This window comes from Coffea arabica, chromosome 8e (genome assembly GCF_036785885.1).
Source record: "Coffea arabica cultivar ET-39 chromosome 8e, Coffea Arabica ET-39 HiFi, whole genome shotgun sequence".
Classification (NCBI taxonomy): Eukaryota; Viridiplantae; Streptophyta; class Magnoliopsida; order Gentianales; family Rubiaceae; genus Coffea; species Coffea arabica.
In genome coordinates, this window is record NC_092324.1 from 49,362,757 (window position 1) to 49,381,029 (window position 18,273).

At 39.0% G+C, this 18,273-nt stretch overlaps 1 protein-coding gene across 2 annotated transcripts; it reads left to right on the forward strand.

Annotated features, from left to right (window-relative positions):
- Positions 1 to 1,777: 1,777 nt before the first annotated feature.
- LOC140012519 (serine/threonine-protein phosphatase 7 long form homolog) lies at positions 1,778 to 8,883 on the forward strand. Of its 2 annotated transcripts, XM_072060637.1 has the most exons (6): positions 1,778 to 1,978; positions 6,310 to 7,097; positions 7,186 to 7,268; positions 7,357 to 7,444; positions 7,576 to 8,022; positions 8,117 to 8,883. In XM_072060637.1, exons 2-6 carry the CDS (start codon positions 6,327 to 6,329, stop codon positions 8,696 to 8,698), a joined length of 1,971 nt encoding a protein of 656 aa, XP_071916738.1. In that variant the 5' UTR covers positions 1,778 to 1,978; positions 6,310 to 6,326; the 3' UTR covers positions 8,699 to 8,883. The 2 variants fall into 2 exon arrangements, with proteins under 2 accessions (XP_071916738.1, XP_071916737.1); XM_072060636.1 differs by lacking the exons at positions 6,310 to 7,097; positions 7,186 to 7,268; positions 7,357 to 7,444; positions 7,576 to 8,022; positions 8,117 to 8,883 and adding an exon at positions 3,336 to 6,252.
- The last annotated feature ends 9,390 nt before the right edge of the window (positions 8,884 to 18,273 follow it).

The following is an 18,273-nucleotide window of genomic DNA, read 5'->3' on the forward strand; positions in this document are numbered from 1 at the left end:
CTTCCATTTTCCTTTAGTAGCGATCGGTCTTTGATTCAAGAACAGTACTTTTTTGCCATTGGTTTTGTATGTATGCATGGTTCAAAATTCCACACAAAATAAGAATATGAATGCATAGGAGGAGCTTAAATATCAGCGCGGATGACGACAAGAGTAGCAGATGATCTTCCTCTCCCCCCCCCCCCCCCCCCTTAAATGAATGGGAGAAATATTGGGATGAATGAGAATTGAACTGCCATCTAAAACGATTAATTAAAAGACGCTCAACCTTTAAATTTTATTCAATTTTTCCAGAGCATTAGATAACTGGAATATGTGCTTTCCGAAACGTAATGCACCAACTGATCCCTGAGAATTAATTTAGAAAGCCGAAGGGGCACTTAGTTCTCAAATGATATGTGCAAAAGCAACAGCCTAAGATTGATTGCCGTTTAAACAAAGATTTTGAGCAAGGATTGAACAGCTACTAAATGCAATGTCAAATTGGTTGGTTCATCATGATTTGTTTCTTTCCTTTTCTGTGCTAAATAAAAGGGTGAAAAGCGCAGCCCGGATTGCTTGCCGGTTTTAGGGTTTCTAAACAGCCAATGTCACCATATAATGCATGCAACCAAATGCGTGTGCTAGGACATGAAATATAAATGCAAAGATATAATAAAAATTGTGTTTACCAATCAATTGCATCCATCTAAGTTCTAATTAAACCATTGCGGGCCATCATTTACAAGGTGAAACCCTCTATCTGGGCATTGTGAGATATTTCATTTAAATGTGAAAAACTATCTGACTTATAGCTGCTTGGTTAAGAAGGTAAGCACGTTATAGTAAAAAAACCAAAGAGAAAAATATGGGTTTTAGAGTAATAGGGTTCATTTCGAGAAATTTTCATCACGAACTTATTGAAAAAGAAGTGAGTTTATTCATCTATGATGATACCCCACTAACTAATAGTCTCTCTCCTCAAACATGAATTTTTTAATATTACTTTTCGTTGGAAGGGTTGACAATGTTATCAAAATGTCAATTTGAGGGGCGCTAAGTGAAATTTTAAAAATCTCAAAAAAGTTAAGTGATATTTCATAAAACCTTAAAAGGATTGTTTCTGAAATTATCCCTAAAAACAAAATCATCCTTTTCCCATGTTCACATACTGGTGCTTGTAAGTTGTAACTTGTAGGACACGGGCGGGTGATTCCCGATTATGTTTTCTCGGCCGCAATCGACTTTTCGAAGAACTTTACCACACGAAAGCAATTTTCCCAAGGCCGCAAAAATGTTCTATTATGTCTTACCATTTTGATTTTAAGCTACAGGTTGAATTCCACTCGCATAGTCGCATATGCTAAGCTGTTCCTGTCCCTACTTGCCCATCGAAATGAAAATGAAAATGAAAATGAAAATGAAAATGAAATTGAGGGCGGTTGCATAAGAGTCTATCGAAAGAGTGATAGCGATCTAAGGATGTCAATCTGCCACCAATCTCAGTTCAATGTAACAAAATTACACATATTTGATAGATTGAAAAGTACGAGAAATTTCTAAAATTATTATGATTTTTTAAAAAATTCTACAAAGGGGGTATTTTGTGTACTGGTTTCTGTTTTTGGGGTGTTCGCATTTATCAAATGCGAGCTCCTTGAGCTCGCATTTGATAAATGCGAACTGTCCTTAAATTTTGTAACAGCGAAAGTAAAAAAAAAAATAAAAAAAAAATAGGTAACCTCGCATTTCAGAAATGCGAGGTACATGACCTCGCATTTCACAAATGCGAGTTGTATGTACCTCGCATTTCAGAAATGCGAGGTCATGTACCTCGCATTATTGTTCTGCGGAAAAGAAAAAAACCAACAAAGAAAAAAGGCAACAAAGCTCAGTCTGAAACCCAATTCAAAAAACCGCTGAAACCAACCTGTCCCATTCCTGCCAAGCTGTCTGGAATCCGTGCATCTCCCCCCTCCCTCCCAATTTGCCATAAGAGGTATGAATTTATCTCTTTTTTTTGTTTGTCAGTTTGTTTGTTGTTACAACATGATTTTTGTTTTGCTGAATTGAGCTGGCTGTTATGTTTTGGCAATTTATGAATCGTTGTTGTTCTTTCGGTTTGAGTCGCATTAGCTTGCCATGGTTAGTCTGACAATTAGTTTGGAAAAGGGAGAAAAAGTTTGGCAAATGGCACTTTCTGCAGTTAGTGCAGAGGAAGTAAGATCCGAGGTCGGATCGAAGTCAATCCAGACAAATCCGACCCCGGATCCATAAGATACGAGCTCGGATCCAAGTAAACCCGGCCGGATCCGAGGGATCGTCTGTGTTCCTGGTGAGACGGATCCGAGGCTTGTGGGATCCGAGGGCTTCAAGAACCGATCCGTGCTCGGATCCTTTGGCAATATGTCTGAAACCGAGGGCTCGGTTCCTCCGTTTCCAGATTTACTCTTCCCCCTTCTCACCGAAACCTTAATTTTCCATTTCATCCATAAAACTTCCAATTTTTCACAATAAAAGCCTTCGCTAAGCTCTTGTGAGCATTAAATAAAGTAATTAGACTTTTAAGGGGAGATTCTATCAAATTTTTGTTTTAAAAAAAGTAATGACAATGTGTAATATATATATATTGCAAAATATATATAATAAAAAGTAATTTTTTCAAAATATATATATCTATTAGGAATAATAAATTACAATTTTTTCGTTTGATAAAGGGTTAAATGCAAAAAATCCCTATAAACTATTTACCCAGTTACAATTTATCCCCTAAACTATAATAATAGGCATTTTGCCCTCTTGAATGATATGTTTGGAAAAATATACCCCTTTTAATGTATCATATTTGTTAATTTTCTTTTTAAATTCTTCCTTTTTTTCTTTAAACAATTGTTTAAATAAGTAGACTAGATTAGTCAAAATTTGTTTATTTCTTAATTTCGTATTGCTTTATTTTATACAAAAAAATGTATGTGAGTAAAAGATTTTTTCCCAAATGTTGAATTCAATGTCATTTAAGAAATTTAACTTTTCAAATATATAATAACAAAATAGAGAAATTGATTAATCAATTATTAGTAGTATCAATAGGAAAAAAAAATAAACTACTATTGTTGTTCATTCTTATTTTGTATTTCACTACAAATAATAATTGTTAACCTTTCTTTCTTATGTGGTATATAATATGTTGCTTTTATTATAAGTAGTTGAGTAACTACGAATTCTTAATTAGTTTATAGGTACTTAAATGATTGAATTACTAGATTAATAAACTTTACAAAAATTGGTGACCTTCTACATTAATACACTTTACATAGTTTTGTACTACTAATTATAATTTATTTTTTCCAACATAGGGATTGTTTTCTTTGATATGTCTATAGAAAGACCTCTGCGAGTATCTCTTTATTGGGGAGGTAAAATACACTATGAAGATGGGTCAATTTGTTATTTGCCTCGTACTTCCAACCGTACATTCTCATTACGGCATAGAATTGGATATGATGAGCTGGTGGATAGAATTTATGAATACATGGGGGTCGATAGGGGGCTGTTCAAGTTGAATTTATTTCTCCGCCAACCTTGTGGCCGTACTTCTTATAATGTCTCTCCAGTGGTGGATGATGAAACTCTGGAGATAATGTATGATGTCTGGAACGAACTTGTCCCATACATCGCTGAACTTTATATCGAGAAGGAGGAAATAGTCCAAAATCCTCTCGTCAGTAGCACATTCATTCCACCAACTACCAATATTGGGCCGATGATGTCGCTTGTCCATGCATGCATGGATCCAACTAGGTATCGATCCTACTCTAGTACAGTGGTACCAGAGACAGCATCGGTATCACAACGACCACATGGGGATTGTGTTAGGGACGTGGTAGAGCCACGGTTCACGTCAGGCTTAAGGACGGATGTTGAATATGTTGAAGGCCTTGACTCGATTCAAAGTTTTAGAGACCACGTATCGCCGAATCATGTGCCTTCTTATGGCTTCGATTCGACTGCTGGTCCAAGTCATTGTAACACATTGATAGATGATGATTTGGAAAATGATGTAGAAGATGTGGAAGAATCTGAGTCGGTAGATGTGTCAGACAGTGACTCAGATGGCGAAAATGAAAGACGTGTAGTCCACCAGGATCTTGGGAACCAACAGCCCTTTGCTGCATTTGCCAACCTTTCGTATGTTCCACGAGGATTCGAATTCTTCTCTAACCTTGGAAATATAAATGATGACGACCAATTCACTGATGAAAGTGGGTTGGAACGTATTGTGACATTTAGTGAGGATAATAATCACATATGTCTACATATGAGATTTGAGAGCAAACAACAGCTGAGCAGGGCTATTAGAATGTGGTCTATCAATCATAATAGGGAGTTTAGGGTTGTTGAGAGCAAGAGTAATACTTGGGTTGCCAAATGTAAATCTGCATTTGAAAGGAGCACCACCACTGTGGCCAACGTATCGTATCCTCCATGCGACTGGTGTGTCCGAGCAGTGAAAAAAAAGACTCATGGACTGTGGCAAATAACCAAATGGGTCAACGACCATAATTGTGTTGGTGATTTGATGAGTAATAGCAATGCTAGTCTTACATCTTCGGTTATTGCTAGACACATAGTTCGTAGCATTGAAGATGATCCTGGGTTTAAAGTAAAGAATATAGTAAGCCATGTCAAGAAAGTTTTGAAGGTGGATGTGTCCTATAAAAAGGCTTGGTACGGCAGACGCAAAGCTATTGAACTTATATTTGGTTCTTGGGATGCCAATTTTGCTGAACTGCCGAAATATGTTGATGCACTTATGCAGTCAAATCAGGGATCTGTGATCAGGTGGTTGCACCATTCTGATAGTACGGATCGTCTGAAGACATTTAAGTATGTCTTCTGGGCTTTTGGACCGGCTATTGATGCATTTCACATGTGTCGACCGGTTATATGTGTTGATGGCACTCATCTGCGGGGCGAATATAAAGGCAAACTACTTGTTGCAGTTACGCAAGATGCCAACAACCACATTATTCCGCTAGCCTATGCCATTGTCGACGAAGAAACTATTTGTAGTTGGTCTTGGTTCATGGAACAACTAAGATACAATGTGGCCCGTGATCGGTATCCTATTTGTGTCATTTCGGATCGGCATAATGGTATCATCCATGCCATGACACATTATGACTATTGGCAAGAACCTTTGGCCTTTCATAGATTTTGTCTACGACACGTTAGGAGTAACCTAATGAGTCACTTCAAAGGCTTGCACCTTAGAAGGTTATGTTGGGCAATGGGAAAAGCCAGACAATTGCGCAAGTGGCGGGCATTCAAACGAGAATTGAGGAACATGTTTCCAGATGCATGGAGTTATCTGTCTAACATTGGAGCTGAGAAGTGGTGTCTAACACATGACGGTGAGAACCGTTGGGGTATTCTTACAACCAACATTTCCGAAAGTTATAATAATGTACTTAGAGGAGCTCGTCATTTGCCTATCCGGGCTTGTATTGATATGACATTTCATCGGACTGTTGAGTTGTTTAAAACAAGAAGAGAGGATGCTAGACATTGCCGTTATCCATTTCCTCCAAAGATATGGCGGCGGTTTAAGAATTCGGACCTGAAAGCGGGAACCCACAGGGTTGTTGAGTTCGATGGCTCATCGGGGGTGTACAAAATTGTGACTGGTAGACGTGTGGATGGTAAAGGGGGTAATACACAAACGGTAAAGTATTTTGATAAAACATGCTCTTGTGGTAAGTGGCAGTGCTACAGACTTCCCTGTTCGCACGTGATGGCCGTGTGCAGGCACCGAGGTGATAATCCTGGTGCACTTGTAGATCCCCAATTTACAAATAGGCGGTGGGCGGTGCAGTATTCAGGAAAGTTTAGCCCTTTGCCACATCCGGATACTTGGTTCCAACCAGATTGGGAGCTGCGGGCAGATAGTAGTAAATATGTTGCACGTCGGGCTGGAAGGGTACGAGCTAGAAGAATTCGGAATGAGATGGATGAGAGAGACCCAGAGGAGCCAAGAAGATGTACAAATTGTCATCAATCGGGCCATAATAGAAGAAATTGTCCAAATTTTAGAGCTTGATGTCATCCGTTTTAGGGATATGAACCAGTGTACTATGATATCTGTAATTTTTGGGATTATGAAATTAATATGATTTATGAGATACATGTTGTTGATCAATGTTTCAATCGGGTCATAATTTTGACCTTATTTTTAGCAGCTCTGTATTTAAAGTGTTGCATTAGTTGAAGAAACTCCTATTCTTCTATTCAAATGTGTGTAGGCTTATATGTTACATAATGTATTTGCAGCTATTGTTGTCAGAGGTATGGCCGACATTTCTACGGGGGCAGTCCTGCATCCAGGCCCATTTGTGTATGATATCATCTCAGCTGGCACTGCACACCGGGCACGTTCTATATTTGACGGGCACATTCTAGGTGATCAGCTTGATGTCAGACGATGTGATAGGCATTTTTGGGATCATACACCTATCCCAGAGACTGTTCGGCATTATATTCGATTGGCTGGCTTTGAAGGGGTGCTTGACTGTGGATATATGATGCTCGATCATGCTTTGATCACTAGTTTAGTGGAGCGATGGCGGCCCGAGACTCATACCTTTCATCTCCCCGTTGGAGAGACTACAGTTACCTTACAGGATGTTGAGGTTCTGTGGGGTCTACCCATAGATGGTCCTCCAGTTATAGGGATAGATACAACTCATAGTGTTCAGGAGTGGGTGAATTTATGTGAGGAGTTGCTTGGTTTTTCTCCCTTGATGTCAGATTTTGATGGGCGACGGCTGAAATTGGGGTGTTTATCTAGAGTATTAGATGCAGGGTTGCCACCCGATGCTTCGGATGTCCACTGTAGACAGCGGGCCCGCATATACCTGCTTCTGCTATTAGGCGGTCATTTATTATCAGATAAATCTGGTAATAAAGTCCCGTTGTTGTATATGCCATTACTACGAGATTTGGAAACTGTTGGGCAATATAGCTGGGGTAGTGCGATATTAGCAACTTTGTATCGATCATTGTGTAGCGCCACATCTCCCTATAGATCGTCCATTGCGGGACCATTGATGTTGCTTCAGGTACATTTGTCTCGTTCAAAGTGTCTAGATTTAACTATAGAGGAGTTTACATGGTCAATTAATATATTCAAATACAATTTAAATACAGCTATGGGCGTGGGAACGTATACCAACAGTTCGCCCTGATCGAGTGCATCCGTTAGAGCACTATCCTGGTCCATATGGAGCTCGGTATGTATATCAAATATATGTATATAATACTAATAAAAATCAAAATTTTCGCCTTTAAGACACAACGGCTCTAATTTGTTCCCTGCAGGTGGAATGTTCAATTTGATGTGCATAGAGTTGCAAGACATGTTGTATCTATATTCCGAGATCAGTTGACGGGCTTACGGGCCCGAGAGGTACAGTAACATCATTTGATGCTTTTACGATTGGGTCCTTTGCCGTTATATGGCACAGCACTTTTTTCCATTAAAATTAGGGTCATATGCTGGTTGAAGGTTATGTCATTGAATAATTATTGGCCTTGCAGTTCATATGGCAGCCATACTCGGACGATATTCTCGCTTCTCTGCCTCCCTATTGTACTGCAGGACGCCGCATTTGGACATCTGTCACGTATCTCATATGTTGGGAAGTTGTCGAGCCACATCTTTCCAATCGAGTTATGAGACAGTTCGGATATCATCAGCCCGTGCCTGATCTAAGATTGACCGAAAATCAACAGGAACTGCATTCTCTTGATCGTCGTGGCAAGGGGAACCAAGACTGGTTAACTGCACATCGAGCATATGTTGAGGTGTGGACTGATCGTCATTCACATGTGGAAGATGGTGTTGTAGCTGAAGATCCCACATATCCATCCGATGAGTATCGTCAGTGGTATCGCGAGCGAACAGTGGTATATGTTTCAAATCCTACTAGGCAGCTCATTTTACCGGAGGGCTTTCAGGGTGATAGCGCCAGAACACAATATCTGGTCAGTTTTCCTTACAACTAGTTAAATACAGTGGGAGTTGTCGATATAGATTTAACTCTATTATTCCTTATTCATCCACATATTTGCACTCCAGATGGATGCTATGACTCAGGTGTATTACATGGCAGAGACCTCTCTAACGCAGAGTGACGAACAGCACGCGAATTATTTTAATGCAATGAAGGACTTTGCATCCATGACATTGGAAACTGTAGGGGAGTCATCCCGACTTGCATTTCGCCCTTCACGAGTGCCACAGCAAATTCCACAGCCAACCGACCCCAATCGCGTTGAAAGAGCTCCTAGGAATGTTCACGGAGGTCAGCATGGCGGTGGACGCCGTCGTAGATTTCGATCACCAGAACCCACCGTCCAAACCGGACTTGATGGAAGGTCACAGGCTACTGAGCACCAGGGCACCTCTACCGGACCTTTTGGTCATTCTAGGTCCCCAGTACTTATGGAGGCGTTTACGCCCAATACAGACGAGCTCCATGGCAGTGGTGAACAACATGTGGGAGGTACAGATGCAGGCCAAAGTACCCAAGCACTTGATCAAAGACTTGAGTCACAAATTACGCAAGTCGATATAGTGATGCCAGCCCAGCCACGTCGCACACAAAGAGCACACAAACCCAGAGGATGTGGCACGCATGGAAAACTTGGACATCATTGATGTTCAAAACTGTAATTGGTTGCTCCTGTTATGAATATTATTCTAAGTGTAGGGGAGAAAAATGTGTGGGACTTGGAGTAGTTTTATGTTTTGTATTTGGACAAGTTGTCGGAAATATTGCTTAGATTAAATGTTCATGACTTTGGATTTGCTGGCAGGGAGTTTAGTCCACTTTTAAGGGGAGATTCTGTCCAATTTTTTTCAAAAGATAGTAGATGTATATATATAAACATATATATACATATATATATATATATATATGAATATATATATATTCATGGAGCATATAAAATGGCCACCACATGAATGTTCCAGTGAGTTTCGGTGAAAACATGTTTATAATTGCACATGGACTCATTCAATGTGCATACGAGACCTAAAGGTGTCATTTTGGTGTAAATGTGTAAAAAAGATCAAAGAACCTCACGCCTTGATTTGAAATGTGGACATGTTTGATGTGTTTTGATTGGTTGGATATTGTGTTTTTGGTATATTACACTTGCGTGGGGGGTTAGATTTGATGAACAGGTTGTCAAATGTGTATTTCCGAATTTGGTGAAAATTGGAGAAAAAGTTTGGTGGAAATTGCAGTTTCTGTAAATGATGCAGGGTCGAAACGATCCGAGCTCGGATCCAAAAAACCCAGAAAGGATCCGCGCTCGGATCATTCGAACCCATGGCTTTCACTTTACAAATCCGACCTCGGATCCAACAAAACTCAGATAGATCCGAGGGCTCGTCTGAACTACCGTGAGCGATGATCCGAGCCCTTTAGGATCCGACGGGTGATAAAACACATCCGACCTCGGATCGTCGAACAAAAAACCCTTGCATTGTGAATCCGACCTCGGATCTAAAAAACTATGATAGATCCGAGGGCTCGTCTGAACTACCGTGAGCGATGATCCGAGCCCTTTCGGATCCGCGGGGTGATAAAACACATCCGACCTCGGATCTTCGAACTCAAAATCCAAAAATTGTGAATCCGCCCTCGGATCCAAAAAACTATGATGGATACGAGGGCTCGTCTGAACTACCGGGAGCGGTGATCCGAGACATCTCGGATCCGAGGGATGATCAACACGGATCCGTGCTCGGATCCTCGAAATCATGATACTGAAAATTGTGAATCCGCCCTCGGATCTAACAAACACAGTTAGATCCGAGCTCGGATCCTTAGCATTATACAGTCACCCGCGGCCTCGGTTCGTCATTTTTTCCAGTTTTCTCGCATTCCTCCTAACGAAACCCTTCCCCACCCTCACCAATCTTCCATTTCGACCAATTATCATCTGTTTTTTCATCATAAAACCATCTCTCAACCTCTTTTGCGCTTAAACCCTGAGTTTTCTACAATCAAAAACAGAAATTTGTGGTGTTTTGATCTTCAACGAAAAATTAGGGCCCAAATCCATTTCTTCAATTTGGGGACTAATTTGGGTCGCTGATTTTTCAATTTTTCCATTTTTATCATCTTCCTCCATCATTCCAACCAGTTGAGGTAACAATTTGCAACTTTATTTGCAATTTAAGGCACGTACCAGTTTTCATTATTTTTCAATTTTTGTCAATATTTTGGTAATTGTATAATTGTTGTAATTTTTATTTAGAATTGTGCTACATTATGCAATTTTTATTTACTCGCGTCTTTATAAAAAAGGATCCGAGTTATGCTTTTCTACTAATTGTATAAATGTCTTGTTTAACTACTCATCTAGACAAATTTTTTGATACACCGGAGGAAATCACGTTTAACTACTCATTAAGCTTGGTGCTGCAATAATTCAAAGAGTCGTAAACAGTATATATAATGTGGCGTGTCACAAACTTTTGTTTCTCGCAAAGAGCATTCCTCATTTGGCTCCTGAATTTTACTTGTATAGGATGCACTAGTTACTCAGGTTTTCTCCCAATATCAGAAGATACGTGGTTTTCTGCAACCATAATTATTGGATATTGACAATATTAAATTTGCAATGTTGAACCGACTGGTCTCTAAAAGTTTTATCAGTTGCTTAGAATAATAAACTAGGTGAAGATGAGTTATTTGAGCCTCAAAGGCACCTGAAATTATCATTAAGCTTCGTGGATTTGGTATTATTGTGCAGCTGACATTTCTTAATTTTTAGCTTTATGCACATGAACTCTTAATTTGGGTCATTTTACTTCTATATGTCAACTACTTGAAAGCTTAACATTGACAACATGAGATTGGACTTTTAAATGACCTTCTAATTGAAAGATGGGATTCACAAAATCGAAAAGTGGATTGTTCAAACCATGTGTTGACAATGGGGATAGAAATTCATATTATACATGCCCACCACTGTATCTAAAATTATTTAACCAGGTTCTGTGCTTGTTTTTGGGTGCAGCTGGCAGGAAGTTTAGCCCTTTTTCAAGGGGAAACTCTGCCGAAATTTTCTTAACTCATTAAGACAATTGTGTTTGTTATGTTTTGTATTGCTTCTAATTTGTGTTGAATCTTGTTTGTAATCCAGGCATCATGGCTCGCACACGAAGGGCAGTGATTCGCACTCCTACACCTTCATCGAGTGAGGAACATACACCCTCTTTACAAGAGGAGTCGCCTGAAGACGAATCTCCTTCTCCTCAGTCCCCACCTCGTTCTAGGCGTAAGACGGCATCTACCAGTCGTGACGAACCACCTCCGAACTACGATACCACACGTTTCACATCAATTGAGAATCAGCAGTGGTACGAAGCCGGTTTAGACAAAGAAATAATAGTTGAGAAGCACTTGGCGCCGGAGGTGGATGACCATTACAAGATCTCCACGGCCTTCAAGCGACTTGGTTGGGAGGACATACTGAAGTTGCCCAAGCATTACTATCCTAACCTGATCCGAGAGTTTTATGCCAATGTGGAAGACAAACATAGCCATAGTGGCAATCTGATCCAATCCTGGGTCCGAGGCAAACGAGTGGCTCTCACTCGAGACAAAGTTGCCACGTGGGCCAAACTCAAAGACTCAGGAGAAGATATCAAATTGACTAAGGAGTTCAAGGCTCGTGACCCATGGCAAGTGGGAGAAGCTGTGGCACGTCTTAAGGGTCAATACCGTGAGCGAGGAAGTTCGAAAAAGCTCACCGTATATGCCGATTCCTTCGAGCATAGGTACCACCTGATTTTCTATCTTTTTGCCTTCAATGTGGTACCAAAACGGAGTGGAAAACGGGAGCTCCGCAACAGTGACCTATACTTCCTCGATAAAATGATGCATGGTATAGGTAATCATATGACTGGAATTCCTCTGCCCAGCATCATTATCAGTTACATGAGGACCACAGCTCGCATGGGGGCCGGTCATACATGTTTCGGGTTCCCCCGGCTCCTCTCCCTCATTTTTGAGAAGCTCAAGGTTCCTCTTGGAACCGAACGAGCAGTGGTGACTCGGTCTGCTGAAGAGGTCAATGCCTCTATACTCAAGGCTTTAGGCATTCCTACGGATTTTGGAGCTGCTCTAGTTCGGGACACAAGAGAAGCTTCGACCTCCACTCAGCCTCCACCTCACACTGAACAACAAGAGCAAGCTCAAGAGACGGAGGCACAGCAGACCCTTCCTCCTCCCACTCCACGACCACCGCCTCCGCCGCGATCCAAGTTGCAAGAGATCCTCAATGCCATCTGCTGCATGGAGACACGTGTGATGGAGCGCATTGACCAGACCGAGCGGATGATGACTGAGCGACTAGACAGGCAGGATCGTCGCCTTCGAGCAATGGAGGATCATTTCCAGATTCACCGCTCACCTACTCCTACCCCTCATCAAGAGGAGGGGCCTAGTGGTACATCTCAGGGAGCTGAGGAGGCAGTAGACCCTCGTTCTGCGCAGTCATGAAGACCTTCCGAGGATTCCATCTTTTATTGCTTTATTTTTCTTTTATTGTGTTCGGTTCAACCTTTGTTGTTTTCTTATTGGAGTTTCTTGTTCTACCTATAAGATAATTAGTACCCTTGATGTTTGGATGGTCGTGAGGATTAAGGGGTTGAAACTGCATCACCACTTACCAAGTGGGAAGTTTTGTTTTCTTGTACCTTCCTCTACAATGAGGACATTGTAGATTTTAAGTGTGGGGGGGGGGATTACATACATTTTGTGGTTATTGTGTCTTGAAATGCATGAATTTGATTGTCTATGGCTTAAACTTTTATTTGGAAATATTGTCTTGAGGTTGTTGGCAGGGAGTTTTGTCCATTTTTATGGGGAACTCTGTCAAAATTTTCCTAAATATATTTTCCAATATTAATGGCCAAAATGTTCACATTTTAAGTGCTCAAACTGTTCCATTGGATAGAATGCTATATGTATTTTGGAAGGTTTAGTCCTTATTTTGTTTGGCAAGAATTATTATGCTTAGAAAGTATATTCGGTTAAATAAGAAAAATTATGCTTACAAATTTGCAAGGTTAATGATATTTCTCATTTTCACTTCATTTTATAAGTAAGTGATTGATATAGTCAAAACAAGGCCAAATTCTTCCTTTAATGATGTTAGAGGGAAAAGAAATCATTTCAAAAAAAAAAAGAGACAGAGAAAAAATATATATATTAATCTTCTACTCCAATGATTCACATACCGAGTAACCGGGGGTTGGCATCTACAGACCCATACATTCGCGTAAAAAGGTATCGAAATTAAGAGTATGCTTAGCAATTTTAATAAGTGAAATGTTGAATAACCCAGAATCTTCACATAAAAGTGTCGATTTTCGCGTAAAAAGGCGTTTTCACTATTAAAATAAAATGGAATATGAATAAATCCCTCTCATTAGTTAAGTTTTGCTGCTATAAATGCATAAATGTATATAAATATTTAAACAATAAAAATTATAAATTACAAATAATATTAATTATACATTTATACATAATATTAATATATATTTATAAATTATAATTTATAAATTTTTATAATATTCATTTATAATTTATACATTTATAAATAAATTTATATTACGTATTATATATAATATAATACATTTATACATTTACAGTTTTTTTATCAATACATAAATACATTTATTTATGTACAAGTTTATAAATGTATTATAAATGTCATTTAAGAAATTTAACTTTTCCACTACATGATAGCAAATTAGAGAAATTGATTAATCAATTATTACTAGTATCAATAACAAAATAATAAAATACTATTCTTGTTCATTCTTATTTTTTATTTCACTATAAATAATAATTGCTAACTTTTCTTTTTTATGCGGTATATAATATGTTACTTTTAATATAAGTTGTTGAGTAACTACGAATTCTCAATTAGTTTATAGATACTTAAATTATTGAATTACTAGATTAATACACTTTGCAAAAATTGTTGACGTACTAGATTATTACACTTTACAACATCAGCTACATATATTTTTTAAGAACAAAGAGTTTATGGTAAATTATTAAGAATGAATTTAACAAATAAACAAATTTAAAAAGTAATTTAAAAATTATTACAATTTTTATGCAATTTTCTAGGAATTCGTATTTATCGGATGCAACATAAAGTCCAACCAAAAAGCTTGCTAGATTGGTGTTGATTTATTCCCCCAAATTATTATCAACTATTGATGTCAATATTATGGGATTTTTTTTTTCCTGTTGTGATGAATTTAGAGCCTTAAGCAGTAAAATTTGTAGAAATTTGCATTGCAAATTGTAAATCAAGAATTCATTTACAATTTTCAATGAATTCATAAAGCAAGACAGAATGGCATTACAACTACCTCGCATTTCTGAAATGCGAGGTTACCTATTTTTTTTTTTTTTTTTTTTTTTACTTTTGCTGTTACACAATTTAAGGCAATTCGCATTTACCAAATGCGAGCTCAAGGAGCTCGCATTTGATAAATGCGAGCTCAAGGAGCTCGCATTTGATAAATGCGATCACCCCAAAAACAGAAACCAGTACACAAAATACCCCCTTTGTAGAATTTTTTTAAAAATCATAATAATTTTAGAAATTTCTCGTATAAGCATCACTGGGGGAGCTCTGATGCACTTAACTCCTAGCAATTCAAGATCTCCATACTCTCTCCCTCAACCTAGTAATTTTCCAATACCTTTTCATACAATACATTTCTGATTTCTCCGCCATCAATCCTTATTCCTAACTTCAATTTTTCTCGTGCATTTGCAGGTTTTAGTACTCCGTTGCTGAATTCACTTCGACGCTTGCTTTGTCCAGGTAATCTCGTATTCCTCATCCAAGTTTGAACCAATATTTTTTCAAGTTTGCTGTCAAAGTCATCCTCTCAGTTGGAGATGGACAAAAGGCCTGCAAAAAGGATTGCTTTTCTTCTTCTTACCTTTTATTTTGCGCTTAAATGTTCTTCTGTCCTTCAATCATTTCATCAAGTTTCTCTCAAAAGTACTGCTTCCTCCTGGCTGGTTTCCAGGAAACCATTTTTGATCTAAGACTGATCAAACACTACCTCAAAATCTCTAAATTTTCCTCACCATATTTCTCGATCACCTTGAATCATTAAGCATTCAATTTAATCAAGATCTTCTTATGTAGATCCCCTCGTAAATATGAACACAGTCTATGACATCACCATCTGGGCTCTTCTATATTTTAGCAGCTCCTGTAGATCCCCTCGTAACCTAACATAGTATAATATCAAAGAGAGTAGGATAACAATGGCCTGAAATTTCCATGTATCCGGCATTTGCCTGATATTTCCATGTCTTTGGAATTTCCTGAGACACAAAACTTTTGGTATCCTTATTCTTCGGCTTATACGTCAATTTTTGCTTATACGTTAATCAGTATATTTTGGACTCTTTCTTTTTCTTGCTCCCTCAAGTCACACACTGTCAGTTGCCCTTTATTCGGACTCTCAAATGCAGTTGTCATCGTTATGCATTATGAGGTCCTCAGCTGCTGAAAGATTTCTGCAATTATGTGGTCATTTTGCATAGAAAGAAAGCTAAAAAAAGCCCTAGTTTTGATGCCTGGGGTGTCATGACAATGAATCTTAAACTTTCAATTTTGCTGTAGGATGGTTAGAAGGCCAACGGAGGGTCCTCGGAGTTCTGTTGTTCTTCAATACCGAAAAGCCATACCCTATGAGGGTAGAACAACATTCAAGGCAAAAGAGATACATATCAGTAGGTTCAGAAATTATGCAAAGCTGGAGGTGTATCTGATCAAAAAATGTGGTGGGGGGCACCGCATATATCCCGGTGGCGCCGACTACCCAGTCATAACCTACACGAAACATCAGGAAGATGGCAATGAGCGTCAGCTGAGGACCGAACCATGGAGGAGGTTTGCTGCATCCGTCTCTTATATTCTCATCAAAAGAAAAAAGTGTTGAAGCGAATGATAGTGACGAGGAAAAGGCTAAGCTCGCTGCCTAGGAGTAGTAACTAATACCCAATCAATGCGCTTAACGGGATATCCATTTGTTATATTAACCGAGTATCTTTGTTCAAGTACTCGAGTATATCTAAGTATAATAACTAGGCATTTCAGACCTCTGGCCTCGTTTAATCAAAACTCAAATCATATTCATCGTTATTACTGTCGAATTCTTACCAAACACTACTGCTTCTGGTCCATGGTGGTCCCTCTAAAGAAGAGATCCTTGATCTCTTGTGTACGAAAATGGTACCCTTTGTAAATGCATCATGAGAGATGCGCGCTTTTCGTTCTTCTTAATCCTTCCGATGAAACATCTTTGATTTTTGTTTATCTTTTTCAGTGTAAGTGGGATCGCTCATATCCCAAACTTTTCACTTATGCATTCTCCTCCGAATCACTGAGCTATGTAAGATAGTAAAAACCTCCTCCGGCGATTGAGCTACAACGATTTCACTTCAACCTCCACATCTTTTCTCCTCATTTTCCTCCTCTCCCCACCACAGCCGTGATCAGCTGCCCTCCTCCTTTTCTTTTTGTCTTACATTATTAATGATTTTTTACCGAAGCTCTCGAGAAAATTATTACTTGTAGTTTGTCTCTGGATGAATGGACTATGGAATATATGCCTTAGTCTATATAGCTTTAATGCTGGAAAAAATGAAGAGCGAGCGCATAACTTTTGTCAGACACAAAACACTAATGACAGGTGATGGCGAATTTCAACCGTTCGATTGGGGGAATGATGTCATGATAAATTGATAATGAGGTCAGGATTGAATTGGGAATCCGCATATCAGGATGGCGGGATTTAATTTTGTAAAGCAGTCGCCACGCGCTTTTTCTTGCTTAACGCTCACATTTTCTAACAGTATTGGAAACTTCTGGATTTACATTTTGGTCCCCCGGAATTCTTTAGTTATTCCATTTGGATCGTTCACTTCTTTTCCCATCCCTCCCTCGAAACATTAATCTAACAATATTCATTTATTTCCGAGTCAAAATGTAAGCCACTACTACTTCCAGAAGAAAAGAACCGTGGGAGACTCGTCCTCGCCTTCTAGCTCTGACTCTTTGGTCTTTAGATTGTGGACGTATTTAAATTGTTTCCCGTTTAAGGTAGCGGTGACAATATACTAGTAATTAGAATCACAGATTTGGAAAGTAAATTCCATCTGGTTATTCTGTTTGGCCTCAGTAGATACTTAAATTTGACCTAACCAATCAATCATATAGATATAGATATTAACAATTATTACTTTCTTTTGTATTTATTAACAATCATTTATACATTTTTCTTAATTAATCTCACACCTAAATTTCACCCAAAGTAACATGTACGTATACATACCAAAGTTATTGCCCTCCCTTATATTTATACACTTACTTTCTCTAATTTATCTTACCTTCTAAAAGTCTAACTATCCATTTTTTTGGACTATTTTTACGTCTTCACTGGGCAACCGCATTCTTCGTAACGCCACGGAAGGAGGACTTCTTTTTAGCAAATGGGATTCTGCCACAGGTGGGTAAAAGACTTCGTAACAATTCCTCCGTCGAGTATAAGACCATTTATACACCCCGGAAATTTCCTCGGTCGCTTTTAAGTTTTTAAGTCCAAGGTTGGGTGCAAGACTGCACGTAACATTCAGACACCAAAAGATTTCCTCCGTGGCAGAATTTCGGACGGAGACTTCTGTTTTGTTTTTCTTTTGCGACAAATATTGGAGTCTGGAGATCTATAACCGGTAGACCAATTCGACAATAAACCCACATGATTCTGCCGCCAAGCTTGTATTTCTTGAATTGATCCTGTTCACTAAAAAGGCCCAAGAGCAACAGCCTTTGGAAAATCCACGTGCCCCCCGCCCCCGCCGGGTTACTTGCCGAGCCGTATTCCTTACTCTTCCTATTTCTGGTGGAAACAAACTTAAAGTCATTAATTTGTCTCTTAAATTTCATTAATTTGTCTCTGGGTGTCAATGAGTACGATTGGACTTCCTCATTATTGTCACCGCTGGGCTCTGCCAAATGCCACTCCTGATTAGTACTTCTCAAGGTTTTGGACTTTTTCCCTTGCTACCACTTGTAACTGCTGTCCCCTGTCCATCATTGGGCTAGTGATTAATGGACTGTTGGCCTATATGTTTTCCACCAGAAGAGAAATTAATTCCTCAACTTACT